The following is a 23,073-nucleotide window of genomic DNA, read 5'->3' on the forward strand; positions in this document are numbered from 1 at the left end:
GCATGTGACCAAGAGCATTCAGTGACCATGTGAAGGACTAGCTTTTTGACTAATGCCTCGTCCATGTTGAGAAGACAGTCATAAGACTGGAAGGAAGCACTGACATTTGAATTTAGCTTCACACCAGAGAAAGCCATTAGTCATTTACTTTGAAATTCCGACTTTTTCCACCTTTTCCCACTCTCCAGTTCCCTGTGCCCAAAGTATAGTTGTACCAAAAACATCCCCTAGCCAAAAATGCAACATTAATGTCTACAAACTTAGTTACATAACCCCTATTCTTTTAAATTCATACTCTTCATTGTATGCATATGTATAATGAGGAATATTTTTCTCAAAATGTTGTATGTGGTCACAAGAAAGTAAACTAGAAACTAATACTAAACTCCAAGTAAGAATGGAACAAATGGGAGCTTTTTGTGTTCAGCACTGTACTGATTTTGGCCACAAGATGGTGCTGTAATCCTATTGCACAATTTAGTATGTGACTTGTGCCATTATGGGGAATCTATTTTCTACCGATACAGGAAAGATTATGTCTATATGGCACAGGATTACCATGAAATATGACTTTTCAACGCCCCTTTCGGCTCTCATATTCCATGAATACTTCTTCAGGAGCCAGCTCACCTTGTTCTTCCCTCGCCTTTGGATGTTACAAGAATTTGATGTATGAACAGTGCACCTCTGATGTGAAGGTATGGATTTTTGAGCTCTTTTCTATTCACTGAAAAGAAGGAAGACTGCAGGGCTGCCATAGATAAAACTTTTTAAAGACTTTTTTGCAGGCCTCTTCTTGCTGTTTCTTTCTTCCTACTTCCTTTTGTTGATAGGAGAAGATGCACTGCGGAGGCAAGGGAATCCTGTGTCCATCGGGACAGTTCCTGAAGCCAGACGTAGACAGTCTTCCCATCAGGACGGCCAGCTCACAGCATCCCTCAGCAGAGGGGTGTGCCCTGAGGATGCTCAGCTGCTGGCATGCTGCCCAAGTTCTCCATCCTAAGCCCACTTTGTTTTTTTCCCCCTCAGTTCATCCCTGTTCCATCTCCTCCAGCCTTAGTTTGCAAAGCCCCTCAATCGTTTCCTCTGGGACCTAGAGGCTCTTAACTTTGGTTGGGTATCAGAGCACTTACTTGAAAGCCATGGTTCTCTCTGTATAATACCAATGATTACTAGATCTAATCCCATCATGTAAACTAATCACAATTTTTCCTGGAACTTATGCAATCAAAAATCATAATCACACATGCTCCTGAAAAAAGAAAGATGTTTTGGTGTTGCTGATGTTTGTGCTTTCCATGAATACTTACTTGTTGTTCATTTATCTGCCTGCCTATGAGTGTTTGCTAACTACAGAAGACTAATGGTTTAAGAAAACTTTCTGGGAGAAAAACAATTGGGAAAATTAAAAACATTAACTTATTCCTTCTTCAATTGAGGAAGAACTAACTACATTATTTGATTATTCAGAGTATCTTTTCATCTGAGCTGTTGCATATTAAAATCGCAAATGAAGGCCTGGCACAGAGGCTCATTTGCATGTAACCTCAGCACTTTGGGAGGCCAAGGTAAGAGGATTGCTTGAGCTCAGGAGTGAGACCAGCTGTGCAGCATAGCAAGACCCTGTTCCTATTTTATTTTATTTTTAAAATTTTAAAAATTTCAAATGAACTCAGTTTGCTCTATTCTGATCCTCTTTTTTGCAGAAGACGTGAGTAAAGAGGTCATTGGAAGAATATTTCCGAGAGGGGAAGAGTTTGACTTTCTGACGATGCTTCCTGTGCATCAACTATTGATGTTAGCATTTTCACACGAAGACATATCAGTAAGGGCCAGGAGACATTTAGCAATAGACTTACACAGTTAATAAGACAAATCTAATTTTAAAACATCAGCTGACCATCTTCAGATGAACTGACTTGACACTGATGTTCACGGGGTTCCTGGCCGTCCACCACCAGGACTCAGTTCTTGGTCCTGGGATTTTTTACTGTTTTTTGTCTAGGAAGGATAGGCATGGAGGCCTGCCACTCTTCTCTTGACCTTTGGCAAGAGATTATAAACTTCAGATGAAGGGGGTATAGCACTAAGAAATTTAAAATCTCATTTTCATTTTGCCACCTAGTATTTTTTTTTTTTTTTTTTAGAGATGGGGTCTCAGTAGGTTGCCCAGGCTGGTCTCAAACCCTTGGGCCTCCCAAAGTATTGAGATTATAGGAGTGAGCCACTGCACCAGGCCCCTAATAATAATTTTATCTGCAAACATTAACAGTGTACTTGGTGTGATGAAGAACGGTGATTTCTGATTTTGCAGATTTCTCATTTAAATCACACCATCTCTATTTTTATCTTCAAGATTCAAAAGAGGGTCAAGATGGGATCATAAACTTAGATGAAGGAGGTATGGCACTAAGAAATTAAAAATTTCACTTCCATTTTGCTACCTAACCATAATTTTATCTGAAAACACTAACGATGCACTTGGCGTGATGAAGAACAGCTGTTTCTCATTTTGCAAATTTCTCATTTAAATCACAACATCTCTATCTCTTTTTCTTCAAGATTTAAGAGATGGTCGAAGGCACAGTTTGGGAATCCCCAGAGAAATGGGGCTCTAAAGCCAGTAGTGTCTTCTACTCTGGCCTCCCAAAGCAGACTCTCAGTAGGCAAATGACACAGTGTCTTTCAATGTTCACAGGAGGTCGAGGACATAGAAGTCACCTCCCAGCTTACCCAGCTCTCACTTCTCTCCCAGCTGTCACCACTGATCACTCTTAGGAAGTGGGCAATTGCTCATCTGCTGGCCCAGGGGAAACGCCTGCATTCCTGCTCTTTCTTACTCCCCCTGCATGTGAAGCTCATGTATTATTCAGTTTTTCATTTTCAGAAAACAGCACTCCCGGTACAAAGGCCATTCCCTTGGGCCTCTTTGTAAACTTCTGTTATGATTGGGATTTTCTTTTGCTTCAGAATTTCCTGTCGTATCTCCTTTTTAGGACAGAGTCAAAGGCCAGTAAATCGGAGCTTTCAGTGTATTTGTGTCAGTACCTACTCTCTTCCTCCACGGTGTCCAAGGCAGAATCGGAAGTACCCATCTCATGACCTGTCAAAAGAATGACTACACTGATGGTTTGTCTGTTTTAACAAATGTCTGTCATTTTGTTACTTTAGGAAAACTGCAGCCTGTCTCTTGTTCAAACTCAGTGTGACATCTAATCTATATGATAAATTACTTGCTCAAACATGTCTATATACTGAGGCTGGAGGACTGCTTGAGGCCAGGAAATTTGAGAGCAGCATGGGCAACACAGCAAAGACCCCCATCTCTACAAAATAATTTTTTTTTTTAATTGCCAGGTGTGGCGTTGCATGCCTGTAAGTCCTAGCTATTCGGGAGGCTGAGGCAGAAGGGCTGCTTGAGCACAAGAGTTCAAGGCTGCAGTGAGCCATGATCACACCACAGCATTACAGCCTGGGCAACTGAGAGATCTTGGAGTGATGGTGTAAATGAGAACTTTGCAAAATGAGAAATCACCATTCTTTATCACACCAAGTACACTGCTAATGTTTGCAGATAACATTATTATTAGGGGCCTAGTGCAGTGACTCACTCCTGTAATCCCAATACTTTGGGAGGCCCAAGGGTTTGAGACCAGCCTGGGCAACATAGGCAACATACTGAGACCCTATCTCTAAACAAAAACAATTATTAGCAACATGGAAATGGAATTTTAAATTTCCCAAAAAAAGTTTTAAGGAAAAAAAAAAAAACATGTCTACACAGCAAAAATGATCTATCACAGGCCTGTACTTTTTGTGGCAGTCTCCAAGTCTAAATTTATTTCAGTTTCCCTCAGGGAAAGGAGTTTCCATAAATTTGATCATTTTGAAGTAAGACAAGGCCTACAGACCATTGACTTAAAGATATCAAAATGTAAGCCGGGCACGATAGCTCACACCTGTTATCCCAGCACTTTGGGAGGCCGAGGCAGGCAGATACCTGAGGTCAGGAGTTTGAGACCAGTCTGGCCAACATGGTGAAACCCTGTCTCTACTAAAAATACAAAATTAGCCAGGGGCAGTGGTGCGTGCCTGTACTCCCAGCTACTGGGGAGGCTGAGGCAGGAGAATTGCTTGAACCCGGGAAGTGGAGGTTGCAGCCAGTCGAGATTGCGCCACTGCACTGTAGCCTGGGTGACAGAGCAAGACTCTGTCTCAAAAAAGAAAAACAGAAAAAAACAAAGTACACATACATAATTGTGAACAGCAAAGCTCAGCCCACTTGACAAATAATTCCAAATGGCAAACTGATGGAGTGCCGAATGTGAGGTTTTAATGTATAAAGGCAAGTAGGACTCAAGGGCTAAAAAGAAAAAATGTTTTTAAGTTTTGGTAAATATTTTAAACTTAAATTCTGATTTAGGTTAGACCACATAAATCTGTAAGAAATTCGTTTTTTAAAAAGCAGGCAAATGGTAACATCAGAATTAGGATGTTTGTAGGCTGAACGCAGTGTGGCTCATGCCTGTAATCCCAGCACTTTGTGGGGCTGAGGTGGGTGGATCACTTGGGGTCAGGAGTTCAAGACTAGCCTGGGCAAGATGGCGAGGTACATCTCTATAAAAAGAAAAAGGAAAAAAAAAGAATTACGATGTTTGAGTTCAACTTGGAAAGTTACCTCAAAAAAAACCAAAAACAAAAACAACAAAAAAACACAAAAAACCTGTCATTTCGAAAAACTCCTGCCTATCACCAATCACCAAAAACGAAACAGTCCCTGTTCCCTGAGATTTCCAAAATACATGGCACCCAGCAACTTCATTCTGCACTTGCTACAAAATCCGTTTCTTTGCTGAGAATTCTTAGCCATTGCTGGAGTGAATGTAGCTAAGATTAGAACTAGGATTACTGTAGTAGTTAACTCTGTTGCAGTGATCTATAAAATGAGGCATGTTGAAGTGGGTAAAAATGTTTGATTGGCAGGTCTAGAGGAAAAGGATAGGAAAAGTTTCCGGGCTTTGAATTTCCTGATGTTTACATAAGTACAAAGGTTTATAAGAAGACGCTGACGTATGTTTAAAAGGCTCAGTTTCTTCTATTGTATTTTCAAATAGCAGAGAAATAGCTTTATTTTTACTACTCATAACAGTTTATTTTTACTTTGTACAAAATACAAAAATGCAAATCCAAGGAGTACAGACCAGTAGTGACAGGCACACTGCACAACAGCAACCTTGTCTAGCAAGACATGGGTTTTTTAAACTTTATTTTAGTGAATACATGCATTATATAAAACAACAACAACAACAAAAACACAAAGAGGCTAGAGATTTCACCGTTTCTACCCCCAAAATAATGCTTGCTATCAAGACTTTGGAGGGGGATGGGGGAAAAGAATTTAAAAGGCAAATAATATTTTTTTCATAAAAAGTAAAAGCTACCATAAAACATTTTTTTTTTTCTGTCACACTGATTAAATTTCTTCTGAGAAGCCGCACATATAGACAAAACAAAACAAAAATTCCTGAACTGGACAAACAGCAAATACTCAAGAGGGTTGTTAACCTAGGTAACAGTTCAGTAGTTTAAAGAATCTTTTAGACATTTCGAAGCCTTTCTAGTCATTCCTCAGTACAGTGTTCCAGCCATCCTGCTTGTTTTTTCCCTCCAATACCTCCCAGAACAGAAACGCTTGCATCGAGTCTGTTCCTAAGAACTAGTTTTGAAAAAGAAGCGATGTACAAAAATATTTAACAGAACTATGAAAGATGCAGGAAAGGAGTCTTTCTTTGTAGCAAAGTAGTCGTTGCTTTGCATGGTTTCTTTTGTGTACTCTTCAGGGTTTGTTTATCTGCCCCATGAATAACACAGCACCTACAGAATTAAAAGAAAACAATGCATGACTCTAAATTAATAATCCTTAAAATAAGAAACAAGGATGAATAAAAAATAAGAAACAAACAATCATGTTTGACCTCTTGCTCAATAGTGTTGCCCATTAGAACTTTCTGCAGTGGTAGAGATGGTCTATATCTTTGTTGTCCAGCATGGTAGCCACTAGTCACATGTGGCCAGAGAGTGCTTAAAATGTGGCTAGTGTGACTAAGAAATTGAATTTTAATTTTATTTTTTATTTCCTGAGACAGAGTCTTGCTCTCTCACCCAGGCTGGAGTGCAATAGCGCAATCTTGGCTCACTGCAATTTCCGCCTCCCAGGTTCAAGCAATTCTGCCTCAGCCTCCCAACAAGCTGGGATTACAGGCACCCACCACCATGGCCAGCCAATTTTTTGTATTTTTAAGAGATGGGGTTTTGCCATGTTGGCCAGGCTGGTCTCGAACTCCTGACCTCAGGTGATCCACCCGCCTTGGCCTCCCAAAGTGCTGGGATTACAGGCATGAGCCACCGCACCTGGCCAGAAATTGAATTTTTAAAGTTAATGTTAAGTAGCCACATGTGGCCAGAAGCTCCCTCATTGGCTGGCTCAGTTCTGGAGCATGCCAATTAGAACATCACAGATGCAATGAGATAAGAGGATAAGGAACTATCTTGTATTACTGATTACATAAAATAGTAAAAGCTAAAATATATATATTAGTGCCTACTCTTGTACCAACAAGAAGCCAACCTCTCTACAAAGATAAACTTATACTTCATAATTGTAATAAGCAGTCAGCACTACTGTTGTCCTCATTTTAAAGATGAGGCTTAAGGCCAGAGCCAAGTTTGAACCATGACTCCCAGAGCAAAAATCTACTGTATTAACAGTTCCCAAGGTATTTCAATAGAGTGGGCTTATAAAGTGACACGGTTTGGCGCTGTGTCCCCACCCAAATCTTGCCTTGAATTGTAATAATCCCCATTTATCAAGGGCAGGACCAGGTGGAGATAACTGAATCATAGGAGCGGTTTCTCCCATACTGTTCTCGTGATAGTGAGTGAGTTCTCACGAGATCTGATGGTTTCATAAGGGGTTCCCCACTTTGCTCGGCTCTCATTTTCTCTACTGCCACCCTGTGAAGTGGTGCCTTTCACCATAATTGTAAGCTTCCTGAGGCTTCCCTAGCCATGTGGAACTGTGAGTCAATTAAACCTCTTTTCCTTATAAATTACCCACTCTAGGGTATTTCTTCATAATAGCGTGAGAACAGGCTAATACACAAAAGCTGAAGTTATATAGCTTCTAGCAAAATTGAACGACCACATTTATATAAATATGGAAAAGTCAATAGATGTCAAAAGTGTTCCTAAGGGATGCTGAGCCTCTCTGTTAAAAACAACAATCCGCAAAACCTAGAATCTTGTCAGTGTGTAAAAGATTCCATCACACCTGTAAACACAGCCTTTGTTTTCCTATCTCTTTAACATGGGTGGTTATATTCGAAGCATTTGCAACTACTGACATTAGGGAAATGGATTATGGGCACCACTGTTGGATATAATGAAGAGTGCAAGATACCTTTTGAAATTCTAACAAAGAGGGAATGATGGAAGAGGAGAGTCACTTACCTGTAGGATTATGTCGGATGAAAAACAGAAAAGGTCTGTCTACTATAAACCAGGGAGGCGATGATCTTGCAATTAGAATTGCAGCTATGGGAAGAAAAGGAAAATATGTTGTGCACATTACATGAGGCCATGTAAGCATAAGGCCAGCAAGTTAGCTAGCTTCATGGACCCTCAGAGGCTGGTGTCTGAAGACACACTTAATGTTTGTCCCATAGGCTGACCATGTTACAACAGGCTCAATGATCACCATTTACTAAGCCTACCTTGGGCCAGGCCCTTTACATTACTGTGTCATCTCTTCTACAGAAGCACCATCTCTGATAAACGTACTTACTCCTCATAGAGTTTTGATGAGAATTAAATGACATAAGATATATTATAGCTCTTGGAACAGTGTTTGTCACTAAACACACCTAATGCATATTCATTGTTATTATTAGCTATTTTTTTATTCACACCATCTGCTTTGCTGATAAAGTCCCTGCTCCTTTTTTTTTTTTTGAGATGGAGTCTCACTCTGTCACCCAGGCTGGAGTGCAGTGGTACGATCTCGGCTCACTGCAACCTCCGCCTCCCGGGTTCAAGCAATTCTCCTGCCTCAGCCTCCTGAGTAGCTGGGACTACAGGCGTGCGCCACTACACCCGACTAATTTTTGTATTTTTAGTAGAGACGGGGTTTCACTATATTGGTCACGCTGGTTTCGAACTCCTGACCTCAAGTGATCCATCCGCCTCAGCCTCCCAAAGTGCTGGGATTACAGGCATGAGCCACCGCGCCCGGCCCCTGGTCCTGTTTAGCTTCTCTAAATCTTTTCTGTATATAAAGGCCCAGCCCAATTCTTAGCTTTCGTGTCTGTGCCTTCTCCTTTGGCACACTATTTAGGTTTCCTTTGCACTGGAATGTAGACCACTCATCCAGGACCTACTACCTCTGCTGTTCAACTCACCAGGTGTAGGCATCTGACTTGGAAAGCAAACTTCTTTAGGCTCATGGGTCTTGGTCATTCCTTGTCTGCCAGGCTTGCTTCCACTTAATAAGCCTGAGCCAGGGCCTCAAGGAAGGGTAGGCGTGTGGCATTACTACCACATGCCTCTTGCAATGGCTCAGTCCTCTTGCTCAAACCCCATAAAGTATTGAACACTTGGGCTTGATGTTATAAAGGAAACACCTGCAGTTATGCTGGAGCAAGGCCTTTTCCCAGGGTTATTAAAAACAAGTATTAAATAGCAGGTGTTATGGACTGAACTGTGTCTCCCCCCAGATTCATATGCTGAAACCCCAAACCCCTAACATGACTATATTTGGAGATAATGCCTTTGAGGAGGCAATGAAGGTTAAGTAGGGTTCTATTCTAATAGGACTGTTGTCCTTATTTGAAACGGGAGAGACACCAGGGATGTGTCACATGGAGAAAAGACCATGTGAGGACACAGGGAGGGGCAACCTCTGGAGATCCAGAGATCTCAGGAGAAACAAACCTGCCAACACCAACAGCTTGATCTTGAACTCCCAGTCTCCAGAAGTGCGAGTGCTGTTGTTTAAACCACCCAGTCAATGGTATTGTGTCATGGCAGCCCAGGCAGACCAAGACAGGAGGACCTGGGCAGTTACATGGGGCCTTGCACTGGGTTTAATACTCTGCTGTTGCTATCTTGAAACTCTAAATACATTTTGAACAAGGGGCTCCATATTTTCATTTTGCACAGGACCCCACAAACTATGTAGCTGGTCCTGATAGTTACACTCGGCAAAATTGGTCAATGACTTTTAGATGTTACTACTTAAAATTACCTAGAAAAGACAAAAAGCATCTTAAAATTTCCAACCCTCTTATTCCAGGGTCTTTGTTTTAAATGCTACTTTAAAGGAATTTTAAAAATGTTTATTCGAGGCCGGGCGCGGTGGCTCAAGCCTGTAATCCCAGCACTTGGGAGGCTGAGACGGGCGGATCACGAGGTCAGGAGATGGGGACCATCCTGGCTAACACGGTGAAACCCCGTCTCTACTAAAAAATACAAAAAAACTAGCCGGGCGAGGTGGCGGGTGCCTGTAGTCCCAGTTACTCGGGAGGCTGAGGCAGGAGAATGGTGTAAATCTGGGAGGCGGAGCTTGTAGTGAGCTGAGATCCGGCCACTGCACTCCACCCTGGGTGACAGAGCGAGACTCCGTCTTAAAAAAATATATATATATATATATATATATATATATATATATATATATATATATATATTTGAGAAAGGCAGTAACACATCTATTGTGAGTATAACTGGTATGTTTCAGTAACCAGGATATTTGACCCAGCTGCAAGTGTAGCTAAGATTTTCACTTTATGGGCTCACAGAGTTGGCCAAATCTATTCATCTAATTTCCTACAGATAACGAGGGGTGAAAAAAACTGACTTACGATTGTTCTGTTTTCTCCTTCATTATGTAAACCACTGAGGAGGAAGCAGACGTGGATGTTCTAATTATCAAGGAAGGCTGTAAAGCAATCCTGCCACAATTGAACAGATGCTGGCGGATTCTTCAGTTTATCCTGGATAGACCTGATTGCCTATTTTCTTTTAAGTATTTGTTGTTTATTTTATGTTTAAATCTGAAGATTGGTCTTTTTTTGCCAGTAAGAAGCCAGAACATGTTTTATCCTCCTGAGAGCAGGGGTCAGCAAACCATTGTCCTCAAGGCAAGTCTCCCAGGCCAAATCCTGTTTTTATGAATAAAGTTTTATTGGAACACAGCCACATCTGTTTACTTGTATTGTTGTTGGCTGTTTTCATGCTACAATGGCAGAGCTAAGAAGCTGTGATGGAGACGGTATGACACACAAATCTGAAATACATACTTTCTGGCTCTTTATAGAAGTTTGCTGACTCCTGTCCCAGAGGAGTTTCTCTCACTGAAATGCTTTTCTTTAATGAAACAGATTCTGAGCTTTGTGGTTACAGGTCTTCAATCTGTCTGTACTCACTGCTGTCTCCCGAGGGTCAACCCACACACAGTGCCTGGCTGGAAAGAGGGTGCGTTACATATTTGCTCAACCAATGAGTATACAGGAGTGTGTCTGCTCCCCTGCTAGAGGAAGTCCTGCCACGTGACCCAGTGCTTACTTGTTGCTGCTGAAGCTTTGGTTCCATCTTCACTGACTTCAATTTTTGCTTTTTGCAAGATATGAGAAACATGGAGGTTTTCTGACCCTGTTTCCAGAAAATAAAACAGTATCAGCATTTGTTTGATCGGCAGGCCATTGGTTGGTTGGGGAAGTAACCTCAAAGCTCAAAGCCATGGCAAATTCCAATTTTTAAAGTGTCAGAAGACATGACCTCTGACAGTCCTGGTGTTGAAGGCTGCAGACAGCTGTTACTTGTGAATTTCAGTCCCTGCTAGGTGAACTGTGATACTCACTTCTGGAGAGGGGCCCAGGCCCTCAAATGATTTAGTGCCTCTATCAGTTCAATTCTGATCACTAGAATTGTATTTAAAAAATGAAAAGAGCAGAGCTATAAAAAGGAAGCCCAGTTTTCTGGAAGCAGCAAGGCAACAAGATTATTTTTCAGTTAAACAGAATGCAGATGCAAAAGGGATTTCAGACAGCACTGACAGATGGGGAAACTGAGCCCTAGAATGTTAAGTAATCTTCCCTGCAATCATATGGCTAGTTAGTGGCAGAGTAAGTCCGGGCTCTTCACAACAGCCACTCATCTCATGGGCATAGGAGTGAGAGAAGAGTGCTGAACAAGAGAAGAGTTTAGATTCTCCGGGAAGGGCCAAGGCATAAATGCAGTTGTGTCTCAGGGACCTTCTGGTGAACTCACTTTACTTCTCAGCAAATTCTGACCATTCCAGCAGCACCCACTGGGTATAGCTTTCACAAAGAATGCAAACTGAAGTTGACATTAGTCTGGATGGGACATAGGTCTGGATGCAAAGGGAAAATGTGCTTTTTGTGTCATCTGCTTTTGAACTATCTGCACCAATGCCCAGCTCTAATATGACCAAATTGTGACTGAGACGCACATTTATAGGGCCCAAGTTACATGCAGTGTTAAAGAGAACTCTCCAGGAGAATTTGGGGCACCTGGTTCTTCCTGTGAATACCCCCTATTTAGCATTTCAGCTGCTATGAATAACCTCGAAGGGGAACGTGCAGATGAAAATGGTACTTTTCAGGCTTTGCTGGGCTGAGGGACTGTGTTAAAATGGATTCTGGTTCAGTGGGTCTGGGTTACACCCAAGACTGTGCATTTCAAACCAGCTCCCGGGTGATGTTAATGCTGTTGGGCTGGAGGCCTGAGTTTGAGTCATGAGGGATTAACGGCTATGAGAATATCCACGGAGCTCAGGTTCACCAGAGCAGTCATGTTTGTCCCCAGAACAGGTACTAGGTGTTTACTAGCACGCAACTGAAGCTGGCAATGAGCTAATTTCTTACCATTCAAGGTTATTTGCAAACTGGAGTACAAATCATGTTCAAGCCATGACTTTTCCTTGGAAAGATTGCTATGTTCTAAATTTAAAGAACAAAGGACTGACCATTCAAACATAACTCTAGAGAAAGGTACATACACTGCTGGCAAATGAAAAGTATGCCTTAATTGCTTTGGCAAAGAAAAATTTTCATCAGATTCATTTGAATTTATATTGTTTCAGATTAATGAGCATGAAATGCCAAAATACATATCTGGGTATAGTGTATGCCTGCAGTCTTGATTTTTTCAAGCAAAAGGAAAAAGTTGGCATTTGAAAACAGAGCGACAATATCTAAGTCAGAGCCAATATTAATAAAAGCAATACATGAAATACTCCTTTATGTAGTCACTGGGGCTTCCCATGAAATGTACGTGCAAAATGTAAGGACGCTTACTTAAATTTAAGGTCAAGAGCAATGACTAGATAAAGAAAATGAGGTATGTATATACCATGGAATACTACTCAGTCATAAAAAGAATGAAATAATGTCTTTTGCAGCAACTTGAATGGAGCTGGAGGCCATTATTCTAAATGAAGTAACTCAAGAATGGAAAACCAAATACTGTATGTTCTTGCTTATAAATGGGAGACAAGCTATGGGTATGCAAAGGCATAGAGAGTGGTATAATGGACTACAGAGACTCAGAAGGAGGAGGGTGGGTTGGTGAGGAGCTAAAAATCTACTAATAAATATTGGGTACAATGTACACTACTTGGGGGAGGGGTGCACTAAAATCTCAGACTTCATCGCTATATAATTGATCCATGTAACCAAAAACCACTTGTACCCCAAAAACTATTGAAATAAAAAGATAAAAGAAAAAAAATAAACGAAGGTCAATAAATAAATAAACAAAGGTCAATAGCATCATTTGGCAATATATCGAAACCTCGTACAGTTTTAGGGCAGCACATTCCTAATTCGGATCCTTTTTCCTCTGAACAAATCAGTCTCGGTTTGTAACACTTTCTTCAAGTATACAGATACATTTCAAATTGAACATACTTGTTATTTTCGTAAAATTTGCCTTTGATGAATCAAACATGTCGGTAATGCCAAGGGCTTTCAGCGGCTCCTTCAAATCTGTCTGTGCTACAGCTGTGAACCTAGCATGAAAGCAGAAATGGAGAAGAACATCACGAGGCTATAAATGCCGCAACATGATAGAGTCGGTGCATGTTTACAAACTGATTCTTTTAAAGTAATATTTGAATACCGATCTGAATTGCATCTTAAATTTGAATTCCAAATTTAAATACCAGATAAGTAAAGGACACCTCATCTCTCAAACAGTTGGCAAAATGAGTCGTACATACTAACGGCAAGAATGGGCACTCCCACCCTCAGGTGTAATTGGCCCCCTGTTCCAATACTTAGGAAGATCTACAAACATAAACATACTTCTTTTATACTGACGTGGAGGCTGAGTGTTAACAAGTTCCCAGTACTCTGGAAGATCTATCATTCTTCCCCATATCCAGCTAAAGTTTCTCCATATTCATCTTGGCTGCTCTAAGACCTGCCATCCTTATCAGGATTGGAGATGGTCAAAAGAGAGGAGAAACATTCCTGATAGTTCATTTTGGGATTCTTTTTTTTTGAGACAGAGTCTTGCTCTGTCGCCCAGGCTGGAGGGCAATGGTGCGATCTTGGCTCACTGCAACCTCTACCTCCTGGGTTCAAGCAATTCTCCTGCCTCAGCCACCCAAGTAGCTGGGATTACAGGCACCCACCACTATGCCTGGCTAGGGGTTTTAGATATTTGTATTTTTAGTAGAGACGGGGTTTTTCCATGTTGGCCAGGCTAGTCTCGAACTTCTGACCTCGTGATCCGCCCGCCTCGGTCTCCCAAAGTGTTGGAATTACAGGCGTGAGCCACCGTGCCCAGCCCCTTTTGAGATTCTCAAAGTATTTTACTATTAAAACAGGAGCAAAGATTAGGCATAGGTGACATGATATTATATTTGGGTATAACAGGTTTCCTGAATATTTGTGAACTACTTGGCCTTGGGGATACATGGATATAGATGTGTAAATGTCAGTTACTATCATCAGAGGATGCTTTATCAGATTTGATCTCATCCTGTGGAAGAGCACCAAGGAGAGGGGGGCAGATTCTCACCACAGATGGGCTATAATGGTTAAGAACCTGTTCTTCACCCATTGAGACCTATGATGCCACCATCTTATTTATTTATTTATATCAAGCATTGCCTACCTGAAGGCTTATTTTACCAAAAAATAAAAAATAAAAATAAAAATAAAAATCTTGAAAGGATTAGTAACACTTATTGTGAATGTGTTACTCTGATTACTTAACTCGGTGACTAAAGAATCAAAAGCTATTAGAACTCTCCACTACCACCAAGACCTGGGTTGTTAAAAGCTCTGGATGGTAGGAAGGCAGCAATGTTGAGAAGTTCATAGAAAGGGAACAACGTTCATTGCTGCTTCACAGTTCTGGACAAAGCATTCGCTGACCTGTTAGAACATGAAGATTCATACAGGATTTGGGGTTACTTTTCCCATGGCTTCAAGTCATAACAGCTCAAATTCCATCTCTGTCTTACTCTTAGGGTATAATAGAAAAACTGGCTGCTGTGGTCTTCATGAACTTCTAGCTAAATAAATAAACTAAAATGAAGCTCCTTATGAAAGCACATGGAGTTCTACTAAACGTCACTGTACTTTCATCCATACTATGATGACACACATATTTTCAGTCTTTTAAATACAATGAGATATGTCAAAAAGCCCCTGCAGTACCCTGAAGAGCTTAGGCTCATGTGAAGGTTTAGAAACCAAGGCTGCCCTCTCTCCTTTCTGACGATCCACATCTTACCATACAGGAAGCACAGGCATTGAATAAAAGCGTTTAGAAAAGCATGGCCTCGTAATCTCACCATGAAATTTCTGCAGAACAGAACAGGCTTCATGATGTGCCATATTTTTGCCTCATGTTGTCTGGTGTCCGACATAACAGCTGCTGATTGAACAATGCCACTGTTTTCTTTGAGGGGAAGGGGCCACTTACTTGGGCAGGATCACCTGCACCCTCTTGGGCACCATGATGCTCATCCAGCTGTCTATGGTCTTGGCGCTGATGTGTGGGATGATGGCAGACAGCGGAGTGGAGCTCTCGGTCGGCAGTGCAATCAGCATGCTGACGCTTTCCCCGTGGTAGGGCAGTTCAATGAAGTTGTACCATAAATCACTGGGGGCACTTGTTGACCCTAAAGAAATCAGAAGCAGGTTCAGTGTATCCTTGTTGACTTCTAGAAGTGGCATGAGTGCTTGCCGGCCACCGGGATAGCTTCAGAGAGCAACTCAGTTGGAGAACTTCCCTTTTCCACAAATAGCTTCCTTAGAAGGACAAAGATAAGGACAATTATTTCTTCCTTTCCCGGTGAAGAATTCTCCTTTCTTCAGTCTAGACAGAATGCCTTTGGGTATCACTGAAATCACTTTAATTCTGTTGAGGAGAATTTAACTAAATCATAAAGTGCTTAAAATTCAGTGCTTTGCAAGAAGTTGACCCTTACATGAATAAAAGAATACATTCAAGCTGCCTTAGAATCATTCCTTTTTGTTTTTAGTTTTTTTTTTTTAAATAAACTGTATTGTGTATATTAAGGTACACAATATGATGTTATGGGATACGTATAGATAGTAACATAGTTACTATGGTAAAGCAAATTAACATATCCATTATCTCACGTAATTACCCATTTTGCTGTGTTGGGGACAAGACCAGCTAAAATTGACTCATTGAGCAGGAATCCCAACATGGTGCAATTTTATTTCCTATAGTCCTCATTTTGGATAAGCCTACATGTGCATGTGAAGAGAGAGAGGGATACACAGCACCCACAGGGCCCACTCTGTGCCAGGCCTATATCCTGCAACAGGTTGAGGATCTACAGCACCTCGTGGGGTAGGCATAAGCAGCACTATTTTGCAATTGAGGAAGCCACCTTTAGAGAAATGAAGTAACCTCCAAAGGATGCATGGCTAAGAAGTGAGGAGCCAGGAGAGTCTAACTCTTAGGGTATAACAGAAAAACTGGCTGCCGTGGTCTTCATGAACATCTAGCTAAATAAATAACTAACTAAAATGAAGCTCCTTATGAAAGCACATCGAGTTCTATTAAACGTCACTGTACTTTCATCCATACTACGATGACACAGATGTGTTTTCAGTCTTTTAAATACAATGAGATATGTCAAAAAGTCCCTTCAGTACCATAAAGGGCTTATGCTCATGTGGAGGTTTAGAGACCAAGGATTGTCCTCCTCCTACTTCACCACCCTGCCCTATTCACTCTTCACCCATTCCAGGAATCACCATTGGGGTTTTAGATAATTTATGGTACTTCTACTTAATAATGAAAACCCAAGAATAATGTAAGCCAGCATTTCTCAAATGTTATTTGGAGAGCAGTCTACCTACAAGATGCTCTACAGACAAAACAGATTCCACATCCTCGGGAGTTCAGCAAACAAGAAGAGAGAAAGCAAGTTTCCTGCATGATTTTCACTGATCTTTTCTTTGGAGATGACATGTGCCAATCACTGCCTTTTAAGACAGGGAACTTCAATATGCCAGTTCTCCATAGAACAGGGTTGGGAGGGATGGACAGAGGGAGAGATGAAGAGAAAGACACCAAGGGAGGGAAAGAGAGTGAACTTGAGGAACACTGAAATATGATAAAAATAGTGAGGTTATTAGAATATATGGCACTACAGGATGACACTACAGTTTTTCCCTAAGGAAGAAACAACATAGACAACTGGCAGAGGAACTGGGGCTCTCCTGGTCCTAGCACACTGCATTTCCTGCAGGGCTGTTCAGTAACCCAGGTGCAGCCCGCCTCAGCTCCCAGGTGCTTCGAACTCTCACCCGAGCCTGGCTTCTGTCTTGCGGCAACCTAAGAATGAAAGAGAGGATTCTTCGTCTTTACTCTTAGCCTGCATAACAAAATGGTCTCAGCAGAAACAGAAAAATCAATGGGAAAGTGAGGAAAAAATCACTTCCTAATGAGCTCTTTAATCCTTGAAGAAAACATTAAGTCCCTATTCTGGCAGAGCTAATTTTCTGAAACTGTGAAATTTGGGAAGTGGTTAATAAGTGATGGCTCCAGGGCATGAAATAAGGACCTGGAGGTGTTAACTGCTTCTAGAAATGTTTACTATTCTGTTAAGAAGGATCGAAGTAATGAATAATGAAAAGTTATGAGCTGGAATGTGTTTGAGGGAGGAGAGATATCATCCAGCTTCACCAGTTAATCCATCCTTGGCTGGATCCATCATTAACTGACAAGTAACACTAATAACCATGAACCATTCTGCATCCAGTCACCTCTGCTTGATGACTGAGTTCCCCCCACTCCTTCTGCTTCTGACCATAGAAGCTGATGACCAGTGGTAGCCAGGGTGCATCAGACATGTCCATACTTACCTTTATTTGGTGCCTTGAGGAGCTGGTAGATAAAATAACACCTTTTCTGTCTACCTGGTCACTCAAGCACTGCATCCTTTTATAGAGGGCACGTGCCAAGGCCACGAGATCTGGGGTTATAAGACCTGTATTCAAATCCTGCACCTGCAGCACACTAGCTCTGAGACTTTGGCAAGTTCCTTGACTCCAAGTCTTAGTTTATCTGTAAAAAGCTATAATAATGGCACCTACTTTACAGAATGGGAACATTCAATGAGACAACACATACCAAGAACTCAGCATAAGCTGGGCCACAGCAAAAACTGCCATTTAGTGATGTAAGACGCTGTGTAAAATACCTCGCTTCTTGCAATGCGAGGTCCCTGCTCACAGTCTAAACACAAAATTGGCCCACCCAGGTAAACCACATGGCATATTACGTAGCTGATAAAAGCATAACTCCCAAGCAGAATGAATCAAGTAAGGAAGGGGACTTGGGAGCCTTGTGTTGGAGCATGGAGCCTCTCGTCATCCCAGAGCTTTTCCCTTTGAAATCCCCTACCCGATGCTCTCTATTCTTTAACCTCTGGAAGGCAGACTGAGTATTCTTTAACAAGGATCATTTCTGCAGTGTATAAAAACGTAAGTATAATATGTTGATTAACTCTGAAAAGGAGCAGAGATGAAAAAGAGAAAATAAGGATTTTCTCTTAGATGAATGGTGGGAGATAATAAGTGAAGAATCAAGTATTAAAAATGTGGAGGAGATTTAGAACTTTCTCTAAGTGGTGTTTCGGGTGACCCAGTTTTTCCAGAAAGCCCCTGAAGTAATCCGATTTCCACTTTAAGTGCTACTAGGGAAGACGTAACTAGGCTCACTGAAATGTTAGGAACTCAGCCGGTACAATCAGGGAGGGTATCTTAAATATTTAATATCAGAAAGCCTTCATAGATGAAAGTCCCTCCAATTACCTTCTACTACAAGTAAATATGGATTTCCTGAGAACTTAAGAAACTTTTTAGACTGTACTTTAGTAGAAATTGAAATGGACATTTTGGAAAAACAACAGCAAAATGCCCCGCCGTGTGCAGCACTCTACATTCTAGGCTGGAGTCCAAAGGGAGTTTGGGGAGCGTAGTGGGGAAGGAGGGGTGGCGCAAGCAGCTGGGTGAGTATCGGTGCCATTTGCTGCTAAGGAACTGTGGGTTGAGAACTAAATGGGCAAGGGCAATACGTATATTTATTTATTGAGACAGGGTCTTGCTCTGTTCCCCAGGCTGGAAAGCAGTGATGTGATCAGGGCTCACTGCCACCTCAACATTCTGGGCTCAAGTGATCCCCCCACCTCACACTCCTGAGCAGCTGGAACCACAGGTGAGCACCACCATGCCTGGCTAAGTTTTAAACATTTTTTTGTAGAGACAGGGTCTCACTCTGTTGCCGAGGCTCATCTTGAACTCCCAGGTTCAAGGGATCCTCCTGCCTCAGCTTCCCAAAGTGCTGGAATTACAGGTGTGTGCCACGGTGCCTGGCATAAATGAGTTTCATCTACGCGACTAGAATTCAGTGGGCAACCAAGTTAAGACGTAATGTGAACAGACAGGTATGAGCTGGAAACTCAGGAGAAAAGAAGATGGAAATATAAATGTTATTCTTTGTGGGGTTTTTTCCAAAATAAAGTATCAAATGTCTAAATTCATAACCATAAAACATTTGTAACAACTGACTTGGAGATTCCTATGCCATTCATTCCTATTCCAGGAAATTACCTGTAGAAATTTACTGATACAAGTATTGAAAAATGTATGTACAAGAATACTCACTGCAGTGCCATTATAGAAAAAAAGCAAATGGCCTTCCATAGGATATTAAGATACATTTATATTATGGAATATTACGTGGCTGATAAAAGAATCAAGTAAATCCTTATGAATTGGCACAAAAAGTTGTCCACTGTCTAATGAAAGCCGATTATAGAATAGAAATTACAGTACAATCCTATGTATGCAAAAAGTTTCAGACATACTTTACACATCCCTAGAAAGGTTCTCAAATGATGTACTTGATACTTAATAGGAATTTTTATCCAAGGAAACAGGATTTTAGGGGAACTTTTACTTTCTGCCACATATATATTGAGGTATACTGCGGATTTTGCAATGAGCATGAAATAGAATTCTACTAAAAATGATTTTAAGGCTTCTTTTTTTCTTAATAGAAAAGTTTCTACCCTTGAAGTGCTTCTACTTTATGGGGCATAAATCAGAAAGGTTTTCTTCTTAGTGTTCACTCTCCTTTTGTGATCAAGCAAATATTCTCAGAGCCCTTAATGATATCTTGGGGAGAACAGTCAAGAAGGCAGATAAACTGAATGACAATGTTTTGGCAAAGTGACCCGGAATAGTGAGGCATGGCTGAGGCCCAGGAAGCATCCGACAGGTGGCACCCTGGGCCCTGTGGGTTTGGACAGAGCAGTTTGAGCCAGGCCACTCCTGTAGGTCAGCGTGAGGAAACAGGCAGAAAGTGACGGACGGTCTGTGGAAACGGAAACGAACAGCCACCTGGGGTCACTGTAAATGGTAGTACTTTCTTCACAGCCCTGTCAAGACAATCCTTCCCTGTCTTATCATGAGAAGCTGGGTTTTGGCCAAAGCAAGAAAACAGGGAACTTATGACACTCTCACGCTCTGCTGCATGGCCCAGAACAGAGTCGCGTCCAGTTCCAGGTTCCTCAGTGAAACCTGATGACAGGCATGGAAAGGAGGTTGAGAAGGGTGAGCTAAGCCGTTCGCCAGGTTTACTTGTGAGGGAATGAGAAAAGGAGTGAGCAGGAGACTTTCTTATTCTGGTCTGAATTAGGTACAGATCAGTCAGGGCAGAAAGTAAACAGATAAGACATCAAATTGGGCCATTTAGGCAGAATTTGATGAAGGACCACTTGTAAAGCATAGACAGGATACAGAGAAACATGATGGACAGTACCCTGGACAAGAAACGGTGGGCACCATGGCTAGCCTTGGGCTGGGAGGGAGGAAGAGGGGGTGGTGACCCAATGAGAAAGAGCTCTTGGGCACATCCCCTGGCAGAAGCTGAAACCTTTGGTAGAGGAATGCAGCTGGCCCATGACTCCGTAAGCGGAGGCCTGGGAAGTAAATACCCTGACCCCTTTCTCCTCTGTCCTTCCTATCGCCTGCCGGCTCTCACCAGCCAACCCAGCAAGAAGCCAGAGAGCAAGGGGGCCCAGGGCAGGATGGAAGCAGGTGAAGAAGCAAGGCATGAATCACGGAAAGAGGGAAGATACCAACACACTATGGGGGTTCTGTAGGGTTTAAATCTTTGACAATAAGAACGTATTTGTGCATTATTTTCTATAAAACACACATACATCGTAGGCAAATCAGCTTCCAAATGAAGAGCTACCGTGACATGTAACTCTCTGAGAACAGCCTGTCTACTCAAGAAATGCATGTTACATTTCTGTAAAAAAAAACATTTTGAAATCTTCCATAGGAATGTTAATGGAATCCTTGCATTTTAATCTTGAACTATTAACTTGTTGTTGTTTTTTTTCAGCAAGAGAAACATACAGTAAATGAGGGCCCCCTCACTTTTTATTTTATTTTTTTATGGACTATAAAGTGTGTACAAAAGATTGACCTAAAATAAAATCACTTCATTGAAATGCTAGCACAGCCACCTGCTCATATCCCAGGCAAAGTGATTTTAGAAGTTCATTTGAGCCTGGCGCGGTGGCTCATGCCTTTAATCCCAGCAGTTTGAGAGGCCAAGGCAGGTGGATCACTTAGGCCCAGGAGTTCAAGACTAGCCTGGGCAACACAGCAAAACCCCATTTGTACAAAAAGTAAACAAATTAGCTGGCCGTGGTGGTGCATGCCTGTGGTGCCAGCTACATGAGAGGCTCAGGTGGAAGGACTGCTTGAGTCCAAGAGGTCAAGGCTGCGGTGAGCCATGTTTGTGCCACCATAGCTGGGTGACACAGTGAGACTCTATCTCAGATAACTTTTTTTTCAAATTCAGAAATAATTTTTCTGAAATCCTACCATTAACATTTTTTACTGAACATCCTCTGAGACCTATCTCTATAGACATGTGAATATAAAGAATTTTACATGTGAGATTGACATCTGCTGTTCTATATCTCGTTTTCTGAAATCAACCATATACTGCATAATCCTTCCACTTATATAAATCTAAGTCTCATGATCACATATACATTCCACTGTATATCTGTATTTGGCTTATATTTATTTGTCAGTGTGTGCTTATGTTCAGAGTATAGATTCCCTGGAGTGGGACTGCCAGAGCCAGGACCCCGAGGAAGTCCTCAGACCACAGATCCCTGCCACAAACAGTGCCCAAGGGTCCTGCTTCCTCCCCACCAAAGCCACCAAGGGATTTTATCAACCTTTCTAATTTTTGCCAATCTGCTAAGTAAAAAAGAAATCCAATTTTTAATTTGGTAATGTAAGACTGCTAATGAGTTGCTGATGCCTTCATATGTTTACTGCTCACTTATACTTATTTCATGAATTGTCCTTTTGTCTTTAAGTTTTCAACCAAAAAGCCTACACATGCCATGCATTAATACTTTTTGTACATAACATATGCATACATTATGCATATTATGCTATGCATAGTCACCTTTGTACATAACACGGATTTACGTGAGCTTTATAAAAATCCTGCCTCTCAGCACCCTGCTCTGTTTCCCACTTTTTTTAAAAGATGAAAAGTTAGATTTGCTCTTGAATTAAGTTAAAGCACTCAAGGGCCTTTCTGCCGCCAGCATATCCTAGAACAGGCCTTGCCGAGCATGAACTCACCACACCGGAACACGGAGAGCTGGGCCAGCATTGGCACTTGATAGGATTTCCCGTCGGCTGCCATGAAAGTACGTTTCTTTGTGTTCTCAGGTTGGAACCGTGATTTCCACAGACCCTTGAAATACACTGCGTTGACGAGGACCAGTCTGGTGAGCACACCATCAATAAGATCTGGGGACAGCAGATTGTCAATCATATCTGTGAAGCCAAAGAACAAACAAGGGAAAAATAACCTCAGGACTGGTGGCCGGCTTGAGGGCAAATGGCAGTTGTCATCAAGTAGAATGAAAAATCAAAGGATTTTTAAGGAATGTTAAAGAGAATCTTCTAAAACTACCCCTTTGTACTTTCTAGGTTCCCCCTCCCCCACTAAATATTAAAGTTAAAAAGAAGTTAAAAGAGAAACAGAAAAGACTTTAGAAACCCCTAGCTAGGGGTTACGAAACTTTTCATCAAGGAATTCTTTTATTATCAATTCCCTGCAAGTCCATGCTTTTAAAAAAATCTTACTCATCCAAATAAGGTATATTTGATAATGAATTGTTTCTTTTTTCTTTTCTTTCTTTCTTTCTTTTTTTTTTTTTTGCGCCAATAAATGGTAGTAAGGGTTTCTGGTCAGTACAAGATAAGCAATTTTGTTCTGTTTTGCTCCACTTGGTTTAATTCAATCCCAGTCAAAAATAAACACTTCAGCCTGTATGTTATTAAGGGTGAATGCTTCATTTCTCTTAAGATTTTAGAAACGTCAAACATTATTTTGGAATCTCTGGATATCACAAGGCCTCATTAACTGCTTAAAGAAGAATGGAAACAA

General features: G+C 41.5%; 1 protein-coding gene across 2 annotated transcripts in view; it reads right to left on the reverse strand.

Moving 5' to 3' along the window:
- Nucleotides 1-5,126: 5,126 nt before the first annotated feature.
- Nucleotides 5,127-23,073, reverse strand: part of LOC105481318 (serpin family E member 2) — a 65,589-nt gene continuing 47,642 nt past the window's right edge. For both annotated transcript variants that reach the window (XM_011740826.3, XM_011740825.2), the window contains exons 4-9: nt 22,260-22,457; nt 15,013-15,211; nt 12,984-13,084; nt 10,618-10,704; nt 7,510-7,593; nt 5,127-5,874 (exon numbers count right to left, since the gene is read on the reverse strand). In XM_011740826.3, coding sequence (XP_011739128.1) covers nt 5,837-5,874; nt 7,510-7,593; nt 10,618-10,704; nt 12,984-13,084; nt 15,013-15,211; nt 22,260-22,457 — 707 coding nt within the window. In that variant the 3' untranslated portion in view covers nt 5,127-5,836. The remainder of the gene's footprint in view (nt 5,875-7,509; nt 7,594-10,617; nt 10,705-12,983; nt 13,085-15,012; nt 15,212-22,259; nt 22,458-23,073) is intronic.

This window comes from Macaca nemestrina, chromosome 11, assembly GCF_043159975.1.
Source record: "Macaca nemestrina isolate mMacNem1 chromosome 11, mMacNem.hap1, whole genome shotgun sequence".
Classification (NCBI taxonomy): domain Eukaryota; kingdom Metazoa; phylum Chordata; class Mammalia; order Primates; family Cercopithecidae; genus Macaca; species Macaca nemestrina.